Raw genomic sequence first — 23,600 nt, 5'->3', positions numbered from 1 at the left:
CGACATTGTTTGATTTGACGTAGTGGCAGTGGGTTGCAGGCACACCAATCACCGTCCCGCATTATGATCGTTGAATGGGTGGGGCAACGCTGGAACTTACCTTTTTGTACACCTTTATCTTTTTAAACCCTCTCCATTCCGGGAGTTTTGCAATCTTGCCTTACCATGGCTGGCAGGCATCAAGGTATGTCGAGGATAAAGAGAGTCTGTTGTTGTCCATGCTAGTGTTGCTGCTGCTCTCATGGTCGTCATGCCACAGTTGGAAGCAAGATTTGAATGGCAGTATACCATAGACAGTTTGCATAGCAATGTTGACAAGGAGAAAGGGATATGGTTGGATTAGAGATCGTGCAAGTAGTACTAACACTCTTACCTATAGCACAATTCACGCGTTATGCCTCGATGAATGCATCGTATCCCAATGTTGGACCCACCAACGGCGGCAATCCCCATGGCAATAGTGGTAACAACCTCGGCGTGCCTTTCCCGACACCCAATGGAGGTGGACCAGCCCAATCGTCGTCGCAGAATCTGTCAGCAGCATCAGTATCGTCTACAGGCATGGCAGGAGGATCATTATATCATACAACAACGCCCACAATGACATCGCCCTATTCCACTTCATCGTCGCCTGGTTATCATTCACCCAATTTTCAAAGATATGGCACACATCAGCATCATCGTCATCGTCACAGCAACAATCTCCAGCTCAGGAAATATACCCTTACGCCGCCTACTCCACAACCTCTAAGCAAATCAATGAAGTCGCTTGGCTATCCCGGCATGTATTATCAACGACCAGATCAAGATGAGGATATCATGACTGAATCAAATGTTCGCAATGGTTTCATCGATCGACCTGCTGTTTCGGTAACGTGATTTATATATATACAACAATCACAACAATCCCTCTAACATGGCATACATGTATGATAGAATGAACATACCTGTGCTCATGATATGGTGTACAGCAAGCTACAAGATGATCAACGGATATTGGGTGAATTAGGTGCATTTGCTGTCGACGTTTTAAAAAGGAAACAGAACGCTGCTCGCATTACAGGGTAAGAGACATACATCTATTCAATGCTCATTATACGTTCACAATCAATCTCTAATCATTCTTGATAGACCTTCCACCTTCAGGCCACCCATGCGATCTACGTTGATAGAACCCAAAAAGGAGCAATGGATGCAAGATTTGGCCAATTCGACTATTCCCTTACGCAAGCTTGCTCGTAATGTCCCGCATGGCTTCAAGAATGAAAAGTTATTGGAGACACTAGCAGCAAAACAAGTGCCATTTTTACGTGCAACATGGTATATCAAAGTCGTCGGATTATCTGAAATGGTAAGTTGTCTCCTCCTCCTCGTATGTATAAATGTCATTTAGTTTAACTTTCTCCCTCCTTTTTTCCCTTAGCAAAGTCAACGTAATACAAACAACCATGGTGACGACCCTCATCACAAAGCTTGGACCAAAATAGTCACCAACCATCTACAAAAGCAATTGAAGGAGCTATCACCCCCTCAGAGCTCCACTTCATCATCAGCCGTAACGACAGGTCGAGGTTTTAAGATTCATCCAAGCACACCCAACAGCCATGAGAATATGTCGAGGGCCTGGTCATCACCTGAGAGTCGAGCCCAATTTGAGCAACGATGGGCCTACACCACTCAGTTGACAAAATGGCAATATTGTGAAGGCTTACTTGATCAGCGTTACTTTTTGAAGTGGAGCCTGGACGTTTTATCAAAGCACCATTCGTTTGAAGTCATATGGCTCATGCTGACATATGTTGTACAAGACTACCTTGATGAATATCGAACGAATCGAGCACTCATGCATATGCTTATCAAACCCTTGGTCAAGACGTATCATGCGGTAAATGTTTTGATTATTGACGTGGCTTGCATTTGCTAATAGGATGCACCATAGCTTACTCAAGTCTTGGGCCAAGTGACCAATGAAGGATTATTATGGGTGTATGGAGAGATCAAAAAGCACATTGAGCGATTACTGCAGGTAATATGCGATTTTCATGCAAGGGAGGATCATTGCGTCTCATACAAGGCTTCCTCTAGTCGTTATTCTTATCTACGCCCGACGTCTTTGTCATACCCAAGCTTTATCATCAATATCGCCACGTATTTGATACAATATTCGGTGAAGAGACTCTCAAGGATCCATCCGTCGCATTACCCGATATATGTCACGTGATGCAGCGATATTGGACAATGGTGAAGGCTCGCAATGAAGTATTCTGTGGGACACTTGAGGAGAATCAGCTACTCTCTGACAGCAGCAAAGCCATGTTACAAGCTGTGGACACCACATCGGATACAACTTCAGATGATGCACCACGACAGGGTCAAATGACCGAAGATCAAGTGATACGAATATTGGATAGCATTGGACGCAACATTGACAGCGGCACGGGATTAATGATCAATGAGAATGGATGGGTGGATTTACGTGGACAAACAGCTACAACAGCGTCGCATGCTATTTTCGGTTCCACCAAAGGTGCCATTGATTCAATCCAGCAACACGTTAGCGTCATGTGTCGATGGGCTACCAGCGATTCACGTCATGGTCATTGGCGACCATACTTAGTGGCGTCCATTTTGCTGCGTTGGCGTGATCAAAATGCTACTCTACGCAATAGCACACTACAAGATGCGCTGATCAAATGGTTGGATGCTGAGATGGATGCTGGGCATGGACAAGATAGCAACGATATGGTTAACGTTGATATGACAATGGATCAAGGTATGTATACAATGGTGGTTTTGATTACATTACTCATTAGCTCACCTATTTCTTCTAGTAGTGGATGAACCCAAACCAGCAGTGATTCTTTTGTTTGATACCCTGATTCGGATGCAACTCTTTTCATTTCAAAAGTTCCTTCTTCGACTTATTGCACGAGGCGACTTGGAGCCCAAAAAGCGTGATCAACCACGCACACGTTGCTGTCTCAATTACCTCGCCGCCTTTCCATTAACACCAGCACCATCATCCCTTGTAAATCAACGTCGTATCGCTCTTTATGGTACCCGCAATGGCCAAGCAAGCAAAGTGGAGGATGACACGTTATTACAGCTGAAACGCCTAGCGAAATTTGCAGTGGCAGCTTCACCCGAAGACGCTGAGAATGACAATGACATTGATTCATTGTTTGGAAAGGATGCAATCAACCTCACACAACCAATCACTGATGACAGCATACAATCATTCGAGCTTTCATTATCCAATGCACTTGAAAGCGAAATATTACCCATTCTACGCAATGCCACCAGATACACCGTGCTGAGCTTTACTTCCGATTGGCTTATCCCTGAAGTGAAACGATTCGTTGTTAAGAGCGTTCCGTAAGTCTTCATTCATGGAAGGGTATTCTTTGTTCTTACGTTTAACAATATTCTAGGATTGGCGAGGACAATTGGAGGGTCATGACATCCCCTGGTTCCTGTTTGCTGAATACTCGACAATACGTTACCATCATCAAGATCTTGGAGTATGCGCAGGATTATTTAAACGTCATTGACCTTGCATTGTGGATGTTGGACAAGAGCAACGAGCGTGTACTTTATTCATTCGCTATTGATACCCTTCGAAAGCATGCCAGTGTGTGGAAGCTGCTCAACTATGGACAACGTATAGCGGATGCGATTTGGGAGAAGGTAGGTGGATGAAAAAAAAAGAGAGAGAGAGATCACAACAAAGGCATGGATCATTGATTGGGAACAAATATTAGCATCAAACCTTGCAGAGCCAAGGTATACGAGAACGCTGCCTGATGATGTACATGATCCAATTGGTACAAGAAGGTTATTGGATAAGTGATGAGAAACGTGCCCAACTCCAACAAGATCTCCATTTTAAGGTAAGACTGGCGAGTGTGCGTTTGCATATACAAACGAGGTGCTCAAACTAAACCTATTTTAGCCAAAAGCACGTACACAGTATATGGGCCGAAATTCCACATCATTATCTAGCGAGTTGAATCAGCTTGTGCGCAACCCAACAATGAGCAGTGTGCAGAATGCTGTGGATGCTGTGGGTGGAGGAGGACACAATGCTGGTGCCGTGAACAATTTCCTACAATCAGTGTTTGCGACTGCGTTTGATACATTACACCAATACGCCAAGGAGAATCAAATCACCTCCCTAAGCGTTGATCAAAGAGAACCGATATACGAATTCCGACGACGAGTATGCTCCATGGTCGATTTCATCAAGGCAATAGCTGAGCAAACGACATTGACGGGGCAATTGGATCAAGTAGTGATACAATGGTTACAGCAGCACTGTAGCCCATCAAGTGCTACCAAATTGGATGATCTTTATGAGCAGCACACGTGGCTTCCATTGTTTTTTGCGTTACTTGTGACACGTCGCCTTATCAGCATTGATTTGATACTCAAACACTTTTGTCTCCCCTGGCTCAACACCATTGGTATCGAAGCACAACAACGATGCGAATCTCAATGGACTGAAACAACTACAGAGACTCAACCATTACGCCAATTATGCAAGAATATTATCATTTTGGTGCGCATGCTCGTTGTACAAGAGAATCCAGAGATGAATCCCATGATGGATGAGAATCAAGATGTTCTTGATAGTCTTTGGATGCTCCGTGCTGAAGAGATTTTCCAGCTGCAGGTGCAACGGCAACCCCAACTTGCAACCAATCTCGACAAGCTCGATAACATGTTTGGATTGGTCCATAGCACGATCACCATTGTTTCGAATCTTCCATTCAGCAGCCTGCTTATTCAAGATCTCGTCAAGCTACGCACTGATTTGCTCCAGCTGGATTGGTTCCGTCGAGCTTGCACACGTGATGTCAATAGTATTTATCAACACTTTACAACAGGGGCAACCCCTGCCAGTAGCAGCACCAGCAGCACCAGCAGCAACGCTGTAGATGGCGGTGATGAAATTCGTAAAAAGATGCTGAGCATTGTTGACGAGTTGATTGGTGGCAACATGAACCTTGTTAATGAGGCACCGGATAATATGGTCCCGACAAGTAACGATATGGAGCCCAACTTTGGAGAAAGACTGCAAGCAGTATTCGCCAATCTCAGCCAATGGAATGAAGAGCAGTGTCGTGTGCAGTTCAATTTGCTTTTGGATAATATCATGTTACCGCCATCCTCATCCACAAGACAAACATCACAAAATGAGAATGGCACTAGTGGTAGTGGTGGTGATGATACAACAACAACAGCAGCAGCAACGACAGCCAATGTGAACGCCACTGCTTCTGATAATGTCGTACCAAATAATACGACTTCAATGGACCTGGATTCAAGTCCTGCACCAACAGCTTCAATCGACTCCAACAAGGAATTGGATTTGTTTGTGAGATTTTATTTTGATGCAGTATTGTTTTCGGCAAACGATAATGAAATTGCGACAAACGCCCACCAACGCCGATTCGAGTTTTTACGCAATCTCATCCAGGGACTACGAAAACCAGTCCTATTGGCATTATTGGATCATGGCATTCGCATGTTGGAAGGTCACGGTGCTGAGGAGCTTGGATTCCCATATACGATTCTACTAAAGAGCCACAACAGCCATCCTGATCAAGACAATGCACCCTGCTTTTACAGTGGAGAACAATATGCTCAACAATGCCAAGCGTTCTTCCAAATCATGCAACACTTGTTGGCCAAAGATGTTTGGAGCGATACTCAAAAGATTGCCCTTGTCAAGGCACTCTTCCGTCAAGTGGAGCAATTCAGGAACGCCATGGCGGTATACATAGTGATGGAAAGCACAGACCACGTGTCCTTTGCGGAAGCATCCCGAGCAATCCAATTGACTAAAAGCTTGGTAAGTCATTTTTTTGGGGGGTGGGGAGTATAATGAAAATGGTTGGTTTGGTGCACCGATCATTTAACAACTCTTTATAGGATTTGGCAGTGACGATGCTTAAAACCGAAGGACTACCCGAAGACGAAGCTCAAAATGGACCTCGTGTGATGATTGAAGATATCCGTATCAGCCTCTTACTCAGATTACGATTGCTCGTTCCTTTTGCATCATTGATCTGGGAACATCCAAATGCTGACCAATGTAACATTGTGGAATGGCTCCGCTTGCTAGTGTCACTTTTGGGGGTAAGCACAAGTATGACAAATTCCATATGATGATGATTCTCTAACACTCGTAAATAGAATGCTATCGTCCATGGCAACGGTAGTCAAGAACGCATATTTGAGTTTGTGCTGGATTTAGTGTCGCTACTTATTGATGCTGGTATGGCTTACGCCTTTTTTTTATCGCCAAAGTGAGGTTACTGATTATACACATCTTTTTGTATGTAGAGATCCACTTTGACTTGAAAAAGGTTTGCCTTGGCCATCTCTCGGTAAGTTTAGTGAAATGGTACCCAACGTCGTCCTTCTTTTGTCTTACGTGTATTACGATAGTCAATGCATGGAGAATTGAGTGGATTGCCAGCCATGTTCCATTCCCGAGTGAAGCGGATTCTACCTTACTTGGCACACAACATCTACTTATCCAACACGCGTCTTGCATCGTCCTTACTTGGAGCACCGAACACGACCGATCCACAACAGCAACAGCAACATGTGGAAGGATGCATGAATACTTCAAGACCGTGGGAATGGCTCGAGGATTATGCAAATGAACCGCCACATGTCAATGATGCACCGATTAGCCTGGCACTTTTCCATGGATGCAAGGCTAAAAAGTCCGAGAACACCTATGTACGATGGTATCATTTTGGCTTTGACGATGGCTTAACTACCATTGCGGATGAGGATGATGATTCAACGGCTGTTCACGTGGGTATGGTTGGTTCAAGTCATCGTATGGGTCGCCGGAAAAAGCAGTTACCACAATCAACGGATGCGGCACCTATGGATACCAGCACCACTACTATGTATACTGAGGATAATCAACAACAACAACATCCCCCGGCTAAGCGGCGTATTTCCGAAATGGAAGATGGCGAGTTGCCATGACAACCCTACACCACCACCACATACATATACACACTCACACACTCACACAACATGTAAATTATATACGCACACCATTACTATTACATACATCATCACATCCTATCCTATTCATGTCCTTACGTGAAAAGTAAAAAAGAGGGAAAATCAACGAACGTAGATTTAGTAGATACAGGTATTAGATGCGGGGATGCTGACTAGCAGCTTAAAAAGGGGGCAAAGAGAGGAAAGTGAGAGAGAGAGAGAAACAAGAAGGGGGTAACTAGCATTTGGGGGGAGCGATGAGGTATGTTGGTAATGCGTTACAGGGAGAAAGAGATATTCTAGCATGTGTTAAGTGCACACTTTTTAGTGGCTTGTAGATGATGAAGGGGCTGTACCAGCAGCAGAAGTGGGATTGGGAGTAGTGGCCGTAGTAGTAGTATTGGTTGTAGCTTTGCCATCATTGCCACCACCATCGCCACTGGTATCAATTTGGCAGCGACTACATTGTTCACCTTGTCCAAGTGCACGATGACAAGTGGGACATACCAATCGGCAGTTGGAACAAAACCACCCCGCTTTAAGAGGACGTCCACAACCGCACAGCGTTTGTTTCATCTCTTCCAAACCATCATCGTCATCATCATCGTCATCTTCCAGCTCTTCTTCATGCTGCGTTGGTGGTTGTGGTTGTGGTGGAGTTGTTGTCGTTCTTTGTTGTATTTCTTTACTGTCATGGTGATGTCCTGGTTGTGATGATGTTGGTGACTGTGCCTTGGTTGTGCTTTTGCGTCTCAAGATCTTATTGTGTAATCCGACGATTCGGTCAGTCATTTGGCGTGTAGTAGTAGATAAGCGCTTTTTCTTTTTGTTCTCTTTAGGAGAAGAAGGATGATGCGTCTCATGTTGCATTGAGCGACTCGCAATATTGTGATGCTCGTTATTATTATCATTGGTGGTGTTTGTGTCATGACCAGCATGACTGCGACGAAAGCGTTTTGGTAGTGGTGCGCGACGCAAAAGTTGCTTTAAACGATTCTGGACACGCTTTCGAAGAGGTCCTCTTTCGCTCTCCATTGCGTGGTGTGGATAAACAGGGAGAGATAAGCAAAGAAGAAAAAAAGGAAAAGAAAAAAAAGGAAGCGCCAAAATCAGATTGTTCTTGTCCCATGGCCTGTTTATATAACAAGTGCCAAAAAAAAAGTGTGCGAGGGTCTTGTGTGTATGTGTGTGTGTTACGCTAGCAAGTCAGCAAGTAGTAAAGCTGGCCTGCATTCCTATTTAGTAGTCAGAAAGTGGGCGAAAAAGGTGATCAAAGCGCTCGTGTTGACAGATTACACATACACAAAAGCTCCCGGGTTGGTTGCCTTGTAAGTGGTATAGTCCCCCTTAACGTATTTTCTTTCTTGATCTCCCCCACCCCCAAAAAAAACCTAGCTGATTACGAAAAAGTAAGATTTGCGCCCTTTTCTCTCATCCTGTCAATAAAGTTAGGCAGTCCAGACAACCATGATCCTGTTGCTACTTAGGGGATTCTTCCAACAGGTCTTGTAAGAGGAAATGAAAAAACCTGATGATACATGTACGACTCTCTCACATCCATGATTCTGGTCTATTTATCACCTATCAATGCTGTCAGAGCGTTACATCATCCTGTATCAGAGTGAGAAAAACGGTCAACGAAAAAGATAAATCTTGTTTGACAAGCCTAGCCCTTGTATGTGTCACGTTCGCACATTTGTCACTTGCTAAATCCCCATGGATACGAGGTAACGAGGCAACGATAAAGGAAAAATGTAATGAATTGATTACATGACGCGTCGTTTTTACGTGTACGCAATCCCATATTGGAAGAAAAGACCATGCTTTCTAGCGTGTTTACATATACGCCCACCAATGTCAGCAATTTCATTTCCCCAAAGCCCTTTTTTTCCTTTTCCCATGTACGGAAAGGTACGTGTGCGCTGTTGTTGTTGTCGTCGTGTCTTTCAAATGACGCACATCAATGATCCCGCCCATATAGATAATACTTGAATCTTGAACTTCGATCCATGACCCAAAGCAGTGGATCGTACACGGTTGAACGATGATAGGGTGTGTAGCATTTGGCGGGGAGCATAAAGACGTTCAAAAAGCCGATCGTCGAAGGTCTCCAATATGGTCTAGCGTTGATTGTGTGTGGTGGTTACTTTAAGCTTTTGCCATTAAAGCATGGAGGTGCGGGTACTCTTGTATTTGTTTGGTGCGCTTGTTCAACATATATAATGCTACGGTGACACAAAGAATGAGAGATCTCCCTTCTTGTTACACACATGGTCCAAACATAAGATGAACGTATCATGGACATTGGTTGTGACAGTGCCACAAACTCGGCTTGTCCCTCTTTTATGGCAAAGTCCTAGTGGTATGTGTAGGTGGCTACAAAGGGTAGGACGTAATGCTTTGAGTCCTGGAATGGGTGCTTATTGTGGAGAGAGTCAATCGCTTAAATGCAGGGCTCACCATGTTTGCCTACTACTATATTGCACACTGAGAAGAAAGATAAGCCTCACTTTTTACCGCAGCTGCGTCTGCATTGTGCTTTGATACCATAAATGGGAGCCAAATCCATATTCATTGTACTTTCTTTGTGCTATTGTCTCATCCCTTTCATCTCATACACCAAATAAGAAGAATGATAAATGGATTATCCGGTAATGAAGAAGAATGAACGTATAGCATCTTTCATGCATAGATATGCATGATGCTTTATCATCATTTGTCCTCATCTTTTATTGTATACATACCAAATGACGATCCAAATGGTATAACCACCATAGACCATTATTGTAACCTGCACCAATAATGAGTGATTTGACAATTCTCTATATCCACGTCCATTACGCGTGTAATGTGATGCTATCACTCATCCCCATTAGATCGCTACCACTACCTGGATAACAATCGGCCTTCTACTAAGGGGTAAAAAACATGCGCGAGGTGCATGCATGATGCATCTGCAACCGAATTTGTAATAAGGGATGCCTTTGATTTCAAAAGCTTCTTCATCCCATGAAGGATCAATTTCACCTTTTCTTCTCCTCCTTTCCGATATTCCACGTATGAGCTCATTATGACAGCATTGGATAATGAGCGAAAGCTGTTGTGCAAGATCAATGTGGCATTCGTACCGCTGATGATGTTGATCCAATTTTTCCAGGTACAAGAAGAAATACCTCCTCATCACGCTCTTTACCGCCCTCTCTAATCTAGCACAGTTTAGCGACCGGGGGACTCTTGCTAATGCTGTGGCAATGGGCATTTTTCAAGATACCCATATGACTCAAAGTGAATTCAGCTGGGCAAGCGCCCTTGTTTTTATTGGCAATCTTGCATTTCAGGTAATGTGTGCGTGTGTGTGTGTGTGTGGGAAAAAGAGAAAAGGTAATGACGCCAACACAACCTCTTGATAGTTACCCAATGCTTATTTTATGCACAAGCTACCTATTGCAAAGTACCTGGGGTTTACAGTGATCTTATGGGGGATCCTTGAAGGCTGCATAGCACTTGTCAACAACTTTGAACAGCTTGCAGCATTAAGATTCCTATTGGGTATGGCCGAAGGGAGTGGCAATCCTGCATTGGCTCTAGTCATCAGTACACTGTATCGCCGATCAGAGCAACCCGTGATCAATGCTATCATGCATTTTTCAAATGCTATTGCAACCATTCTTGGTGGATTGATCAGCTATGGCATAAGCCAGATGAATCAGGTCGCTGGGCTTAGTGCATGGAAATGGTAATAGTATCGGAGCATCCTTATCTACATGTGTGATCCCTTATTCGGTATTTCGAAGGTGCATGATCCTTTATGGTATTGCTACTGTGGTGGTCGGTATAGCTTGTTTCATTTTTATGCCTGACACGCCATATTCAAAATGGCTGCGTCTAACGGATCACGAACGACTTATTACGGAAGAAAGGGCTCGCGATAACGCCACAGTCCACTCACACACTATCAAAAAACAGCACGTTTTGGAGGCACTACGAGAACCACGGCTGTATTGCTACACCTTGATTGGGTTTATGATCATGACGCAAAACGGGTGCATGGTAACATTTTCAACGCAAATCATTGTGACCATGGGATACTCGGTATGTCCTTTTAAAAATACTGCAATCGGATGACTAATGCTTAAGAATCAGAAAGCTGCATCATTGTTGATAGCAGGATCACGAGGTGTCAGCGATGCATTCTACCTCATTATCGGCATTTACGCATGTAGACGATGGCTCGGTCAATGTTTGACAGCAGCATGTGCATGTTTATTATGCATGATCAGTGCGCTGCTATTGATGGCGATCCCACAAGACCTTCCAAAACTTGCAGGCATTTACTTGTTTACCGGGGCATTGGTGCCTGTTTTGATGATCAGCAGTATAAGTAGCAACGTGGCTGGTTATTCAAAAAAGATCACCTACTTTACATTTATGGTTGGGTCATTTGGCATAGGAAATTTTTGTGGACCTCTTATGCTTGTGGAAGGGCAAAAACCACAATACGTCGCTGGCCTTGCTTCGTATGCAAGCTTTCAATTGATATCGGCCCTCTTGTTTCTTTACATTCGAGCAACCATGAAACGAGTAAACGATGCGCGAGATCGGATGATGAAAGTACCAGAAAAACATGAACATCAAGAAACAGTCGACATGACGGATGTGGAAAATGTTAATTTTCGATATCGGCTGTAGTCAGCTGTCATTGGTAATGGCACCCCTATTGTTGCCAGCTACTATATCGTATGTACCATAATACCCTTCTATGTTTTTGCTTTGTAATCGACGTGTCGCCTCTTTATACTAATACGTCCCACAATGAATGATAAACATTTGTACAATGAGCACCAAGAAAGCCGCTTTGTATATTATGAATATGTTTAAGTCTCTTTTATTTGGGGATAGGGGATATACTATAGGGTAAGAATAGGATATATAGGAAGAATGAGTCAAGCGTTTTATACAAGTGGATGAATGACGGCCATCAAAGCCATGAACAATGCACCCATCCATGTGCCATTCGAGACAATGGCCGCTTTGCTCTCCGGTTCATTGTTATCATAGCCGGTCTTTTCACGCTCTCTATCCTCTGATTCAGCTTCCTCAATCACGTGTTGAGCGACTGCATTTTGTCCTTGATGATAGCCTTTGGTGTTGAAAGAGAATTCGTCTGAGACATATTCCAAACTCTCAGCAGCTATGATACTTTTCATTAGCGCTTTATGTTTTTCCTTCCCTTCTTCAAAACTTACATTTCTTATACGGCTTTGGATCGTTGAGGCATCCATCGAGACGCACCATGGTATAGCCTTCATCATTGATGGTATTGATCATATGAGGAACAGTGGATGCCTTGATCGTGCCAGGCATGTCATATTGCACGGAAATGAATGAACCCTTTGCATCATAGGTTTCCTTGTAGCGGCGGAATGCTGAGCTATATACTTCCTCCACTGGCTTGTGGGCGTAATCTTGGCTATCCAAATTGTATCCAACAAGGACAAAGCCCAACTTTTGCAACATGTGCTCGGTGCGTGTATCCTCAGGTTCGGTGTAATGCAATCGTACATACTTTGGTGCAACATGAATCAACGTTTCAATAATATGAGCCTTTTCCAAGATGTCGTGCTTGAGCTCTTCATCCGTCAACTTTGAGGAATCATCATTCTTGACGCGATAGGTCATTCCAATCAAGTGGCCCTTTTTATACGTGTTTTGCACAACCATGGCATATTGTTGGGTATACAACCTGAAAGAAAAAAAGTTAATGCATACGCTAAAACATTGGGTGTGCATGATTTGTGTTACCATGAAGCATTAACGAAAAAGTTAGCTCGTGCATCCGCATGGGTCAGCTGACGAACAATGCTGGCAGTAGCATCACTAGGGCCTTCGCTCTATAGGATGGGTATAATTAGCTTGGTGGCTATGTATGCACACATTGGCAAATATGATCTTACGTAGGTTACAGCAATTTGGCCTTGTGTTCTACAACCTGTGATTTGGGGCACTGGAGGCAAAGCAGCGGATGGGTTGTTATTGTTGGCATCTGCTTGGACACGTGTTGGGGAAGATGGGTCGTCTGCTGGGTCAAGGTCGACATCTGTAGAAAACCCAGCCATTTGTAAGCATGGACAAAGTCGAAACGGAAAATAATTGTTACATTGGACAAGGTGGATGATGGTGAGAATGCTTACTGCTGTTTTCAATGATATCGCCTTGTGTGTCATCTTCTGGTTGCGTTGACTCTTGCATTTCTTCCATAGGTGCTGCTTCTTGTTCTTCTTCTTCATGTTGTTGCTGTTGATGATGATGGGGAGGCTTGTCATCCTCTTCAAGGGTGTTGTTTTTGTTATTATCAGGGATGGTGATTCCAATACGTTCATTGACACTATCGGCATGAGATGATTCCTCTGCAAGTTCATCATCCATTGAAGAAGAATGCGACATGCTCATTGATTGGAGAGATTCGGATGCAAAAGAGGAGGACGAGGACGAGGAAATTGATGTTGTTGTATCATCGTATGTATCCAGTTGTTGCTTTCCTGAACCTCGATTGGCAAGTACACATGGTCCATAGAGCGCAGCGGTGAGAAGAATGTATTTTATGGTTTGGCTTTTGCAGATCAACATGATATGCACAGAAAAAGAAAAAGAGGAATAGTATACGGGGGAGAAAGAAAGGGTCCAAAGAAAAAAATGCCCCGTTGTTTCCATGGCAAATGCAGCATTCCCGAAAAGTAGGTGTAGTTGACACTTTAATCAATCCCCATCATAATGACCATTCATGCTAATTGAATTTGACATTGGAAAGCCGAAGACCAAAACCACCGAAATCGTCATCGTCATCTTGTCTTCGTCGTCCACCGTTTCGTCTTCCACCACGACCACCTCTAAATCCTCCCATAGGCGGTGGAGGTGCCGATTCAGCTTCTTGTGCCAATTCTTCTAGCCATGATGGAATCTCTTGCTTGGCTTCTTTTAGGAGCTTGAGCATACGTGGTGCAAGGAATCGATTGCCTCTGGTGAAAAATGTAGTGGCACGACCCACGTTTCCAGCACGTCCTGTACGTCCAATACGATGCACATAGTCGTCAATGTCTGATGGCAAGTCGAAAGATACAACGTGTGTCACATTCGGAATATCCAAACCACGTCCAGCAACAGCAGTAGCCACCATGATAGGCGCAGCTCCCGATTTGAATGCTTGTAAGGCTTCCTCCCGTTCAATCTGCGTACGATCACCATGGATGGCAGTGGCTGGAAGTCGATTACTCCTCAAATGGTCACAAACCATATCCGCCATACGCTTCGTTTCAACAAATACGATCGTCAACCCTTGCTCCTTGTCATCCTTGAGAACGTCTACAATCATGGATTGTTTCTCTCCTTCTTCCACCAGCCTATGCATATCACATGTCAACATGCTGCCTTGAATAAAACCTGTGTTTGTGTATAACTTACAATAATGTCTGAACAATATTTTCCGAAGTTGCACCAACACGACCTACTGACAGGAATACGTATTCTTTGAGGAAATCACGTGCGAGATGCTGAATGTCTTCTGGGAAGGTTGCTGAAAACATGAGCGTTTGACGTTGAGCCACAGGGGGCATATCTTCTTCCTCAACAATACGTCGAATTTGTGGTTCGAAACCCATATCAAGCATACGATCCGCTTCATCAAGGATAAGATAATGGACATTGGCAAGTGATACACGACGACGTTCGAGAATATCCACAAGACGACCTGGAGTGGCAACGAGCAAATGGCATCCACGATCCAGCTGACGTAATTGCATACCAATATCAGCACCACCATACACCACACATGGTCGTACAAATGAGCGATAAGTGAATTTCCTAGCCTCCGTATAAATCTGTAATGCCAATTCTCGAGTTGGTGCAAGGATAAGGACTTCTGGATATGCTCTGCGATAGCCATTGTTGGTAGCTTTCTTAGGTGGGGTGGTAGGTCCATTGAAGAATAAATTGGATAAGACCGGGAATAAGAAGCCTGCTGTCTTTCCAGAACCTAATTACACATGTCAATCCATATATCCATCAAGAAGGATTTCTCATCGATTTTACCTGTTTGTGCACATGCCATAAGATCACGGCCTCCAGTAACAATGGGGATGGCATACTTTTGTACAGGCGTAGGTGTCGTATAACGAGCGAGGCGGATGTTGCTCAATAGGTGCTCATCAATGGGAGGACTGGTGAACTTTTCAATGCAAGGAGGAACATTGTCGCCTGTGGTTTCAACGGGGATGTTCTTATACTGATCAAAGTTGATTCCAGTGTGCATATTCTCATGGTCATCAGCCGTTCCAAAGAGCTTAAGTTCCATCTTCTCATCTCGAGGCGCAAGCTTGTGTACACCATTTTCCCATGTTCCTCGATAATCATTCTTGGTTGATGATGATGCAGGCTCCGTGAGCTTCATATTACCCCAGGTACCAGAGACACCGAAGCTGGACTTGGAATCAATCGGCTTATCCCATTCGCTGGTGGTTTCTGTTGCAGCAGCAGTGGCATTGTTGTCGTTGCTTCCCCAGCCGTCATTATGTTGTTGATTGCTAATGTTCATCCATATTGAGTAAGTATATAGCCGTTGTATGTATCCTATCACTTACCCAGTATCATTGGCCCAATTGCCACTTGTTGATGCTGCCTTGCTTCCCCAGCCGTCATTGTGTTGTTGGTTGCTAATCACATCCATATTGAGTAAGTATATAGCCGTTGTATGTTATCCTATCACTTACCCAGTATCATTGCCCCAATTGCCACTTGTTGATGCTGCCTTGCTTCCCCAGCCGTCATTGTGTTGTTGGTTGCTAATCACATCCATATGAGTAAGTATATAGCCATTACGTGTTATCCTATCACTTACCCAGTATCATTGCCCCAATTGCCACTTGTTGATGCTGCCTTGCTTCCCCATCCGTCATTGTGTTGTTGGTTGCTAATCACATCCATATTGAGTAAGTATATAGCCGTTGTATGTTATCCTATCACTTACCCAGTATCATTGCCCCAATTGCCACTTGTTGATGCTGCCTTGCTTCCCCAACCATCATTATCGGTATTGCTGGTGGTATGAGATCGAGCCCTAATAAATGATGATTTGACATAAATATAGCGGCATTCATAAGCGTTGGATTGTATCGTACGTGGTGGTACCTGATCCCCAGCCGGATGCTTTCTTCTCACTCGCCCATGCATTCGAAGGCTTTTCACGACTAAGATTGATACCATCAGAATCCACAAATGTATCTCTGCCATCCAAACGTAACTACCTTGCTTTCACTGCATCCCATCCGTTCAAGTCCTTATCACCCCATCCGACTGCTTCAGCGTTACTAATAAAGAAAAAGAGCGTATCATAATGAATAACTTTCCCAATAGAAATAAATGATAGCCTACCTTTGGCGATCATTGTTTCCCCATCCGCTTGAATCGGTTGTACTTTCCCAGCCTCCTGAGGATCCTTGGCTTTAGGACAATGATATTAGTGATATACACACAATGAAAATGGTTGATACGAAAGTACCTATTTGTAGGAGTACCCCATGTACTGCTGCCTTGGGTCGTATTGTTTCCCCATGAAGCACTGCAAATAGGATAGAGTCAGCAGCATGCTTCAACTTCATTTGACCAAATACAATACCTAGAATCACCCCAACTTCCTCCCGCACTTGAAGGTTGTTGTGAAGCACCCCATCCTGAGTTATTGTGGCTATAAAAAGAATACTAAGCAAAACGGTTGCCTTAATATCCAAAGCCAAAATGATTTACCTCCCTCTACCACCACCACGGCCTCGTGATCCACGTCCGCGTCCGCGTCCTCTTCCTTCATGATCTTGCCGTGATCGACTATCAATATAAAGTTATTATTCATGCACCAGAATGATGGTTGTGTATCCACGTACTTGTCGTGTCCTTGACGCATGCCTCCACGCGTATTTGAACGAGCATAGTCGGCCCAGCTATGATAAGATACCATTTAGTATAGGAAACAAGGTAACCATAGAAGCTAAATATACCTATTGCCACCAGATCTATACAGGGACGAATTCGATGCTTGTTGTAAGCAAAACGGAATCGTTCTGAATACCATTGACAGATCAACTCACCTGCTGTTGTTGTTGCCACCACGATTTCGACTCTGATGTGGAGCATTCCAGCCACCATCTTGTGAACCTATGCAATGGCACCATTTAGAGTTGACAACCTCCTACGATTCGATCGAGTAGAACATTACCCCAACCGTCGTTGCTGTTGCTCATATTGGGAAGGAAAAGAAAGAACGCAGATAAATCACACACCCAAGAGCGCTGCCTTGGTTCCATTTATCATTGCTTTCCAACTCATCAAACCATGACATCCTGATTGCATGATTGTTTACAGTGATACCCATAAACTTTATTTACCTCGTCTTTCAACCACATTCTACCTTCATCTTACAATAAGCTCATTCCCCATTGTCTTTTTAGAATACACATTGCTGTATTATTTGTTAATGTTGTATGACTGACATGTCACGTGGGCTATTTACAACGACTTCTTTCCTACAGAGCATTGTTGCGCATTTGCTTCAATGTGTCTCTGGTACTCTTGATCTCCTATCATTGTGAGGGAAATGCATTAATCATCAGCTAAGGCATAACAATAAATCACATACGTTTGCAATTTGGGATTGAGTTTGGTGCTCTGGATCATCCTTCGAAGCAGTGTACTCGCCAAGTACATCTTGCTTATAGAGTTGCTCAATTTCGTTTAGTCGTTCCTACAATAATCCATCGTACAATGAGATCCTTTTATCCATGCATATCAATGCTTATGGGTTTCCGTTTACCTGCATATACTGGACCTCCTTTGCTGTGTATCTATGGCGTCCAGTGTCAGCAGCCTGAGAATCAAGCTCCATGAGATATTGGTGGATCTTCTCTATTAACGCAAGAATGAGTATTCCCAATCACCATTATACAAAGTCTTTTAGCATACGAGCGTTAAGCTTATCTTGTTGAGGCATTGTTGACTTTACTAATATATGTATAAGAGTGAATGGTTCAAAGAATGTACTTTCCCCCACTAAATATATAGGGTCAAGTTTGAAAGGGCACGTTTACATCAGGATTACACATACAAAGCCCTGTTTCAGCTTGGGTGATGCCCCCTAGCACACACTATGTCTTTTTTGATAAAACTAATGATTTCATTTTTATTCGTTGACTTTGCAAACAACAATGTTGCTATCAGCCTTATTGCGACTTTGGGTGTGCATTCTCCAACATGTTTGAAAGCGTTTGGTGGATACTGTTAAGCTCCTAGAGTAGAAGAAGGTCAATTTTGCTTTTGACAGGGGATTGCAAAAGAACAAACTAGAAACGCTTGTAGAAGGGTTTCGGTCATCACCCTGCTGACATGCTTACCTCCGCTATTTGAGCTTGCCCTTGATGTTCGTAGGGGTCATCACTGGGATTGCTCATATCACGATCATCAATCACGCCTTCTCGATACTTTTCATCAATATGATGTAGCCGGTTCTAATTTTGCCACAGACAACGACACGTAAATTACCATATAGTAATCGTCATTATATGGTAAAAAGGTTCACCTGCAAATGCTGCACTTCCTTGGCAGAGTATTTGTGTTTGCAAGTATTTTGAGCTGCCAAAGCAATGTCTGACAGCTGATGTTGTATTTGTTCTAAAGAAAAAGTCAGCTTACGCTTGGAAAAGTCATCACGCACACTTGCCAAGGTCGGGTCTTTTCTTTGGCATTGGCGAAAAATGAGAAACTTGAACTTGTGGCATGCTATGGGTGCATTATTTATATATGAAAGCCTATGAGGATCACGTTCACACTTATACACACGCCCCTTCATGCAGCTCAACAAAGAAGCATTCCCACGAAAGATGATACCCGAAATCATCCTACGTACTTGCCTCTTTGTATCCATAGCCAAGAGAGAATACAAAAAGGAGGTTTTCGGTTGTTGTAGCTGAGCGCTACACTATATGGTTTATGAAGCAGTAGCTTCGAGAGGAGCAGTGTGCCGCTGTCAAGATGGCTAATGTGTAATGATATGCATAAGTAATACCCTCATTTGGCAAGAGCTAGAGCATTCCTTTCTCCAATAGGAATACATACACATGGCGGGCGTCGATAAACAACATGTTTCCAGGTGATGCATTTTCATTGTTACAATTGATTTTTCACACAATGAGGAATCTTGTTTATGAACACAAAAATGAAAGTTTAAATAAAGATGAAGCGGGGGGATGACTATTTTGCAGATGGGAAGGATGAAAAAAGATTACATGATTGTAGGAGGTGGAATGAGTCTAGTATATATGTGTGTGTTGATTTAGTTGGCTTCGTTGTAGTAGCGTTGACGCATGAAATCAAAGAAGGCAAAATGATCAGGCTGAGCACCAAACTCATAAACAAATTGGGATGCAAGGTAGGCACCAAAAATGGCACGAACATAGCTTTCAGGAATACGAGCAATGAGCTGGTCAAGACCAAGCTTGTCAAGCAACAACTTGGGGAAAGCACGTTCGAGAACAGCATGACGAAGAGCAGCGTTATCCCAAAGGGTGGTACCTTGAAGTTGTTCTTGGAGTTGGACAATGGCCACGGACAATTCATCGGAAAGCACAGAGATAGGAATGCCGGTCTTTTGATGCTCGCGCCAAAGAGCTTCAAACTCAATGGCAGCATTACGCTCAATGGTAGCTTGGACTTCCTTGACATAGGCTTCATAGAAAGCAGGCACCTTACCACCCTTGACACACATGTGCTCAGCAAATTCTTGATCATTGAATGCAAGAGCAGCCAACACCTCGAGCGAAGATGAAGTGACACCACCCTTGTTTGCTGAAGCATCCTTGAAAATAACAACACCAGCCTTTTCAAGACGAAGACGAGCCTCTTGGGTAAAGAACAAGTTGGCACCTTCAACAACGTACTTGAACAAAGATTGGCCATTGCCGCTGTCGATCAACTTGTTGACGTTGTACAAATCCACAGACTCGGGACGACCACCACATGGGACAAAAACGGTAGCTTGTGCAAGAGGGTTGGTATGGAATGTGTTACGGAATTGGAAGCCATTTTCAACAATAGTGCCATCAAAGAGCTTGACATTGTTATCCTCCAACAAGACACGGAAACCTTCAGGGGACAACTTGGAGACATCGAATGCATTGATCATGCGACGTTCAGTGGCAAGGCGTTCAAGTTCAACGCGATCAATACCCTGACGATCATACAATACACCGGAGCCATCAACAATAGCAATAGTCTTATCCTTGGAAATCTTGATTTCATTGGAGCCAAGGTCACCATCAGGGCCACCGGTTTGCAACTTGGTGCATTCTTCTTCCTTAAGACCCAACTTGCGATAGATACCAAGGACGTATTGATGTACAGAGCGAGTGGTCATACCATAAGTATCGTGAGGAATGCCACCAAGGGATTGGCTCTTGCCAGTAGTGAAGGCCTTCCAGAAGCTGGCACCACGGCTGCGAGCATGTTGAGAAGCCCAATCCATATAGTCGGCAGTACCTTCATCGGGGCCAAAGAAAAGAATTTCAGGCTTGCCAACCAAGTCCACAAGGCGTTCCTTGATACCAGGAGTTTGACCCACAATCAAAAGATCCAAAACGGAGTCGACATACTTTTCAAATGCTTGACGAGGCTTATCTTGTTGATCGATATCAAGCAAGATGGTACCCTTGGAACCACCTTCAGGGATATCCTTGTTCTTGCGTTGTTGAGTAGCCGACAAGGCATAGTTCTCATCAAACAAAGTGCGTTGGTTGATAGAGTAAGCTTCGCGATTACGGGAGCGAATGATACGAATACCACCACGAGAGACATCACGGAAGCGCAAATGGAAGCCACGGAATTCAGAGCCAACCACCAAGAACATACCATAGAGCTTGGTAGGGTATTCGATCTCTGGAAGGAAACCAGGATCCAAACGGAAAGACAAAGCGACCTTGGTAGGTTGATAAAAGTTGGTCTTGAGAACGTGCTTGTTGAAGGTAAGGAACGACTCAAACACAACTTGTTCATGAGCGTTGGATGTCAAGGATCGGATCTTTTGGCTGAGCTCCTCATTGGTGAGCGTTTCAAGACGAGTCAAACGTTGATAGGAGATGGTGGGTGGCATGTTGGATTCACGTTGGTTGACATAGTGAACATTGGCAAAGTTGGCGTACAACAACTTGATCAAATCAGGATAACGCTTGATGATGTCCAAAATGTATTCACGAGTGAAAGTATCTTGGCGAAGACGCTTCTTCATCTTGGACAAAACTTCTTCGTGGATGGGGTTGCGAGCATCAAGGATATTGGTCAAGCTCAAATACTCCTTGCCCAACCGATTCAAAAAGTGTTGTGCAAAGATCCATCCCACGTAACCGTAAACAGCTTCTTGCAAGGACAATTGGTTGGTCTGGAAGAGGTATTGGAATGGTGTGGATGGCAAACAGAAGATGAGCGAGGTCTCCTTGATAACTTGATGAATGGATTGCTCGATAGGGATTTGCGAGCTGTTAGGCACAGGGTTGAGGTAGAGACCAAGAATAGTGACACCATTAGAGAATTGTTCTATATAGAAAACAAAGGTCGTCAGCTTCTTGACATTTCCATGGCAACATCATCATCATCATTCGATATAGCAACTTACCAACATATTTTCGAGTAGAGAACAAGCCATAAAAGTGGTAAAGATCGGACATGGCAGAGAAGAAAGAAGTGGTGCTGCGTTGCTGGTAACCAATGATCAAGCGGCGTTCACGCTTGCCGGGCACTTCATACATCTCAATGACGGGACCTTTACGTTGAAGGACATTGTGCATAACCTTGGAGTACAAGCGAAGGGTGTGGTCGGTGGCCTTACGCAAGAAGCCCTTGTCAGCGACACGAGTGATGTCTTCCATTTCTTCAGCTGATGGGTTGGGATTGACGAATTGACACTTGGTGACAAAGTAGGATCGGAGATCTGGTGTAACGCCATTGAGAGCAGGACCACTGGATCGATAGGACTCGACGCGATATGCGCAAGCAGCAGTAGAAGAATCCAAATACTTTTCATCAATCCTATCATAAATCATAGCATTGTATATTAGCAACTTGTAATCACCTCATCCCCATTATCCAGATCACAAAATAAAACTTACTTCTTCTCATATTGTGGACCTTGTGATTCGGTAACGCCTGGCTTGGATGAATGGATATACACAGATGAATCATCATCTTCCTTCTCGAGCTTGACATCGAGCGCATTTTCATTGCGAGTATAGGCAAGCATCTTGGCACCATAAAGTGACATGACGTGGTTGGCAATGGTCTCCACGGATTCAAGGACAAAGTAGTAGTCATCAATGCCGAGGTTGCTATGCAACGAATCAGTATACCAATCCTTTTCCCATTTCCCTTTGTATTTTAAACTTACTTGTAGAACCAAGACACCTCATTTTGAACAAGCTCCTTTGGGATGAAACCCGTTTGCTCGATCAGGGAAACGACCTTGACCATTTGGCTCTCCTTTTCAGGAAAGACGTTGGCATTGTAGCCATAGCCGTCATCCTGTTCGGTTGTATTAAGTGCGGATCGTGCCAAAGGAGATGCTGTTGACATGGTCAAAAAGCGATAAGTGTATGTATGGAAAAAGAGATAAGGAAAGAAAGGAAAATGTGGAGAAAAATGACGCACAGGATCGGGAAAAACAGTATTTATATTTGAGTTTCGTAATGATGATTGGCTGATCCCGTGGGAACCGCTTGACACTCAGATCGCTGGTTCTTACCCTTTTGAGCGTAATAGCGATAAAGTTAGTTGACCTCGTCGATGCCTGGGACCCGTCTCATTCCCCGCTCCCGCTCCACTCCCGCTAAAAGACGCATCCAAGTGGCGACATTTCATCCTAAATGACATGATTGGCTGATGCTTACGTTATGACAGAGCCGCGGAACAATAGTCAGCGGTCAAGGCGCCTTTATGACGGAAATAGTAGCACATTGCACGCACTCCATTACCCCACGCAAGCCAATAGTCACTCGGCGCCCAAAAAGATGATGTTATGAAACTGGGACTATGTTGCACGGTTCTCTCAACTACTGCTTGCTGCAGCTTCCCCGCACAAAAAAAAGAGTGTTCATAAGCATGATGCACCCATCGTTTCAGCTGCGTCATTTCTGCTGAGATTTTTCGCATTCGGTCTGTTCCTTGTCAAAAGGCCCGGTATCAGATTACAGTATTGCAAAAGTGCCTGTGTATGATGAATGTATGCATCATGGTGCCTGTACATGATACAATGATAACCATTAAAGTCTTCTTGTCATACACTATCATTGACATGGTCGATCCCATGGATCAAATGCATTATGATAAAAAGTGATCTCTTGGCTTATGGGGCAATTAAGAGCTATGTTCATTCATCGTCATGTATACTGTGCCCCATCATCGATGTTGGCAATTGCGTGTTGTTGGGATGATGTTTAATGGAATCATGCCCCAAAAAGTATATACCCGCGGAAGCATGCAGTGTAATA

At 43.9% G+C, this 23,600-nt stretch overlaps 8 protein-coding genes across 8 annotated transcripts; 2 read left to right on the top strand and 6 right to left on the bottom strand.

Annotated features, from left to right (window-relative positions):
• Positions 1–165: 165 nt before the first annotated feature.
• On the top strand, positions 166–7,011 carry O0I10_010911 (uncharacterized protein; the record flags this gene model as incomplete). The annotated part of the gene is made up of 15 exons (XM_058490885.1): positions 166–184; positions 380–870; positions 937–1,064; positions 1,132–1,351; positions 1,424–1,885; positions 1,940–2,026; positions 2,086–2,773; positions 2,832–3,375; positions 3,432–3,687; positions 3,762–3,890; positions 3,953–5,854; positions 5,935–6,141; positions 6,199–6,280; positions 6,349–6,392; positions 6,454–7,011. The coding sequence occupies 15 exons, from the start codon at positions 166–168 to the stop codon at positions 7,009–7,011; spliced, it is 5,817 nt and encodes a 1,938-aa protein (XP_058338389.1).
• Positions 7,012–7,356: 345 nt separating this feature from the next.
• On the bottom strand, positions 7,357–8,067 carry O0I10_010910 (uncharacterized protein; the record flags this gene model as incomplete). The annotated part of the gene is made up of 1 exon (XM_058490884.1): positions 7,357–8,067. The coding sequence occupies one exon, from the start codon at positions 8,065–8,067 to the stop codon at positions 7,357–7,359; it is 711 nt and encodes a 236-aa protein (XP_058338388.1).
• A 2,035-nt stretch (positions 8,068–10,102) lies between these two features.
• On the top strand, positions 10,103–11,721 carry O0I10_010909 (uncharacterized protein; the record flags this gene model as incomplete). The annotated part of the gene is made up of 5 exons (XM_058490883.1): positions 10,103–10,189; positions 10,248–10,370; positions 10,443–10,768; positions 10,827–11,124; positions 11,176–11,721. The coding sequence occupies 5 exons, from the start codon at positions 10,103–10,105 to the stop codon at positions 11,719–11,721; spliced, it is 1,380 nt and encodes a 459-aa protein (XP_058338387.1).
• Positions 11,722–11,984: 263 nt separating this feature from the next.
• O0I10_010908 (uncharacterized protein) lies at positions 11,985–13,659 on the bottom strand (the record flags this gene model as incomplete). The annotated part of the gene is made up of 5 exons (XM_058490882.1): positions 11,985–12,223; positions 12,279–12,775; positions 12,835–12,923; positions 12,987–13,129; positions 13,224–13,659. The coding sequence occupies 5 exons, from the start codon at positions 13,657–13,659 to the stop codon at positions 11,985–11,987; spliced, it is 1,404 nt and encodes a 467-aa protein (XP_058338386.1).
• A 157-nt stretch (positions 13,660–13,816) lies between these two features.
• O0I10_010907 (uncharacterized protein) lies at positions 13,817–17,318 on the bottom strand (the record flags this gene model as incomplete). The annotated part of the gene is made up of 17 exons (XM_058490881.1): positions 13,817–14,429; positions 14,491–15,061; positions 15,118–15,608; positions 15,666–15,737; positions 15,795–15,866; positions 15,923–15,994; positions 16,052–16,141; positions 16,203–16,271; positions 16,329–16,391; positions 16,456–16,524; positions 16,583–16,642; positions 16,700–16,768; positions 16,828–16,905; positions 16,962–17,018; positions 17,076–17,090; positions 17,166–17,232; positions 17,294–17,318. 17 exons carry the CDS (start codon positions 17,316–17,318, stop codon positions 13,817–13,819), a joined length of 2,553 nt encoding a protein of 850 aa, XP_058338385.1.
• A 282-nt stretch (positions 17,319–17,600) lies between these two features.
• Positions 17,601–18,064, bottom strand: O0I10_010906 (uncharacterized protein; the record flags this gene model as incomplete). Its single annotated transcript, XM_058490880.1, has 4 exons — positions 17,601–17,654; positions 17,714–17,818; positions 17,888–17,979; positions 18,037–18,064. The coding sequence occupies 4 exons, from the start codon at positions 18,062–18,064 to the stop codon at positions 17,601–17,603; spliced, it is 279 nt and encodes a 92-aa protein (XP_058338384.1).
• Positions 18,065–18,293: 229 nt separating this feature from the next.
• Positions 18,294–18,815, bottom strand: O0I10_010905 (uncharacterized protein; the record flags this gene model as incomplete). The annotated part of the gene is made up of 4 exons (XM_058490879.1): positions 18,294–18,359; positions 18,465–18,578; positions 18,650–18,741; positions 18,791–18,815. 4 exons carry the CDS (start codon positions 18,813–18,815, stop codon positions 18,294–18,296), a joined length of 297 nt encoding a protein of 98 aa, XP_058338383.1.
• A 587-nt stretch (positions 18,816–19,402) lies between these two features.
• On the bottom strand, positions 19,403–22,686 carry O0I10_010904 (uncharacterized protein; the record flags this gene model as incomplete). Its single annotated transcript, XM_058490878.1, has 4 exons — positions 19,403–21,654; positions 21,734–22,146; positions 22,227–22,442; positions 22,502–22,686. 4 exons carry the CDS (start codon positions 22,684–22,686, stop codon positions 19,403–19,405), a joined length of 3,066 nt encoding a protein of 1,021 aa, XP_058338382.1.
• Between the last annotated feature and the right edge of the window lie 914 nt (positions 22,687–23,600).

Source organism: Lichtheimia ornata, assembly GCF_029851405.1.
Source record: "Lichtheimia ornata isolate CBS 291.66 chromosome Unknown scaffold00078, whole genome shotgun sequence".
Taxonomy (NCBI): domain Eukaryota; kingdom Fungi; phylum Mucoromycota; class Mucoromycetes; order Mucorales; family Lichtheimiaceae; genus Lichtheimia; species Lichtheimia ornata.
This window is presented reverse-complemented; position numbering and strand designations above follow the sequence as displayed.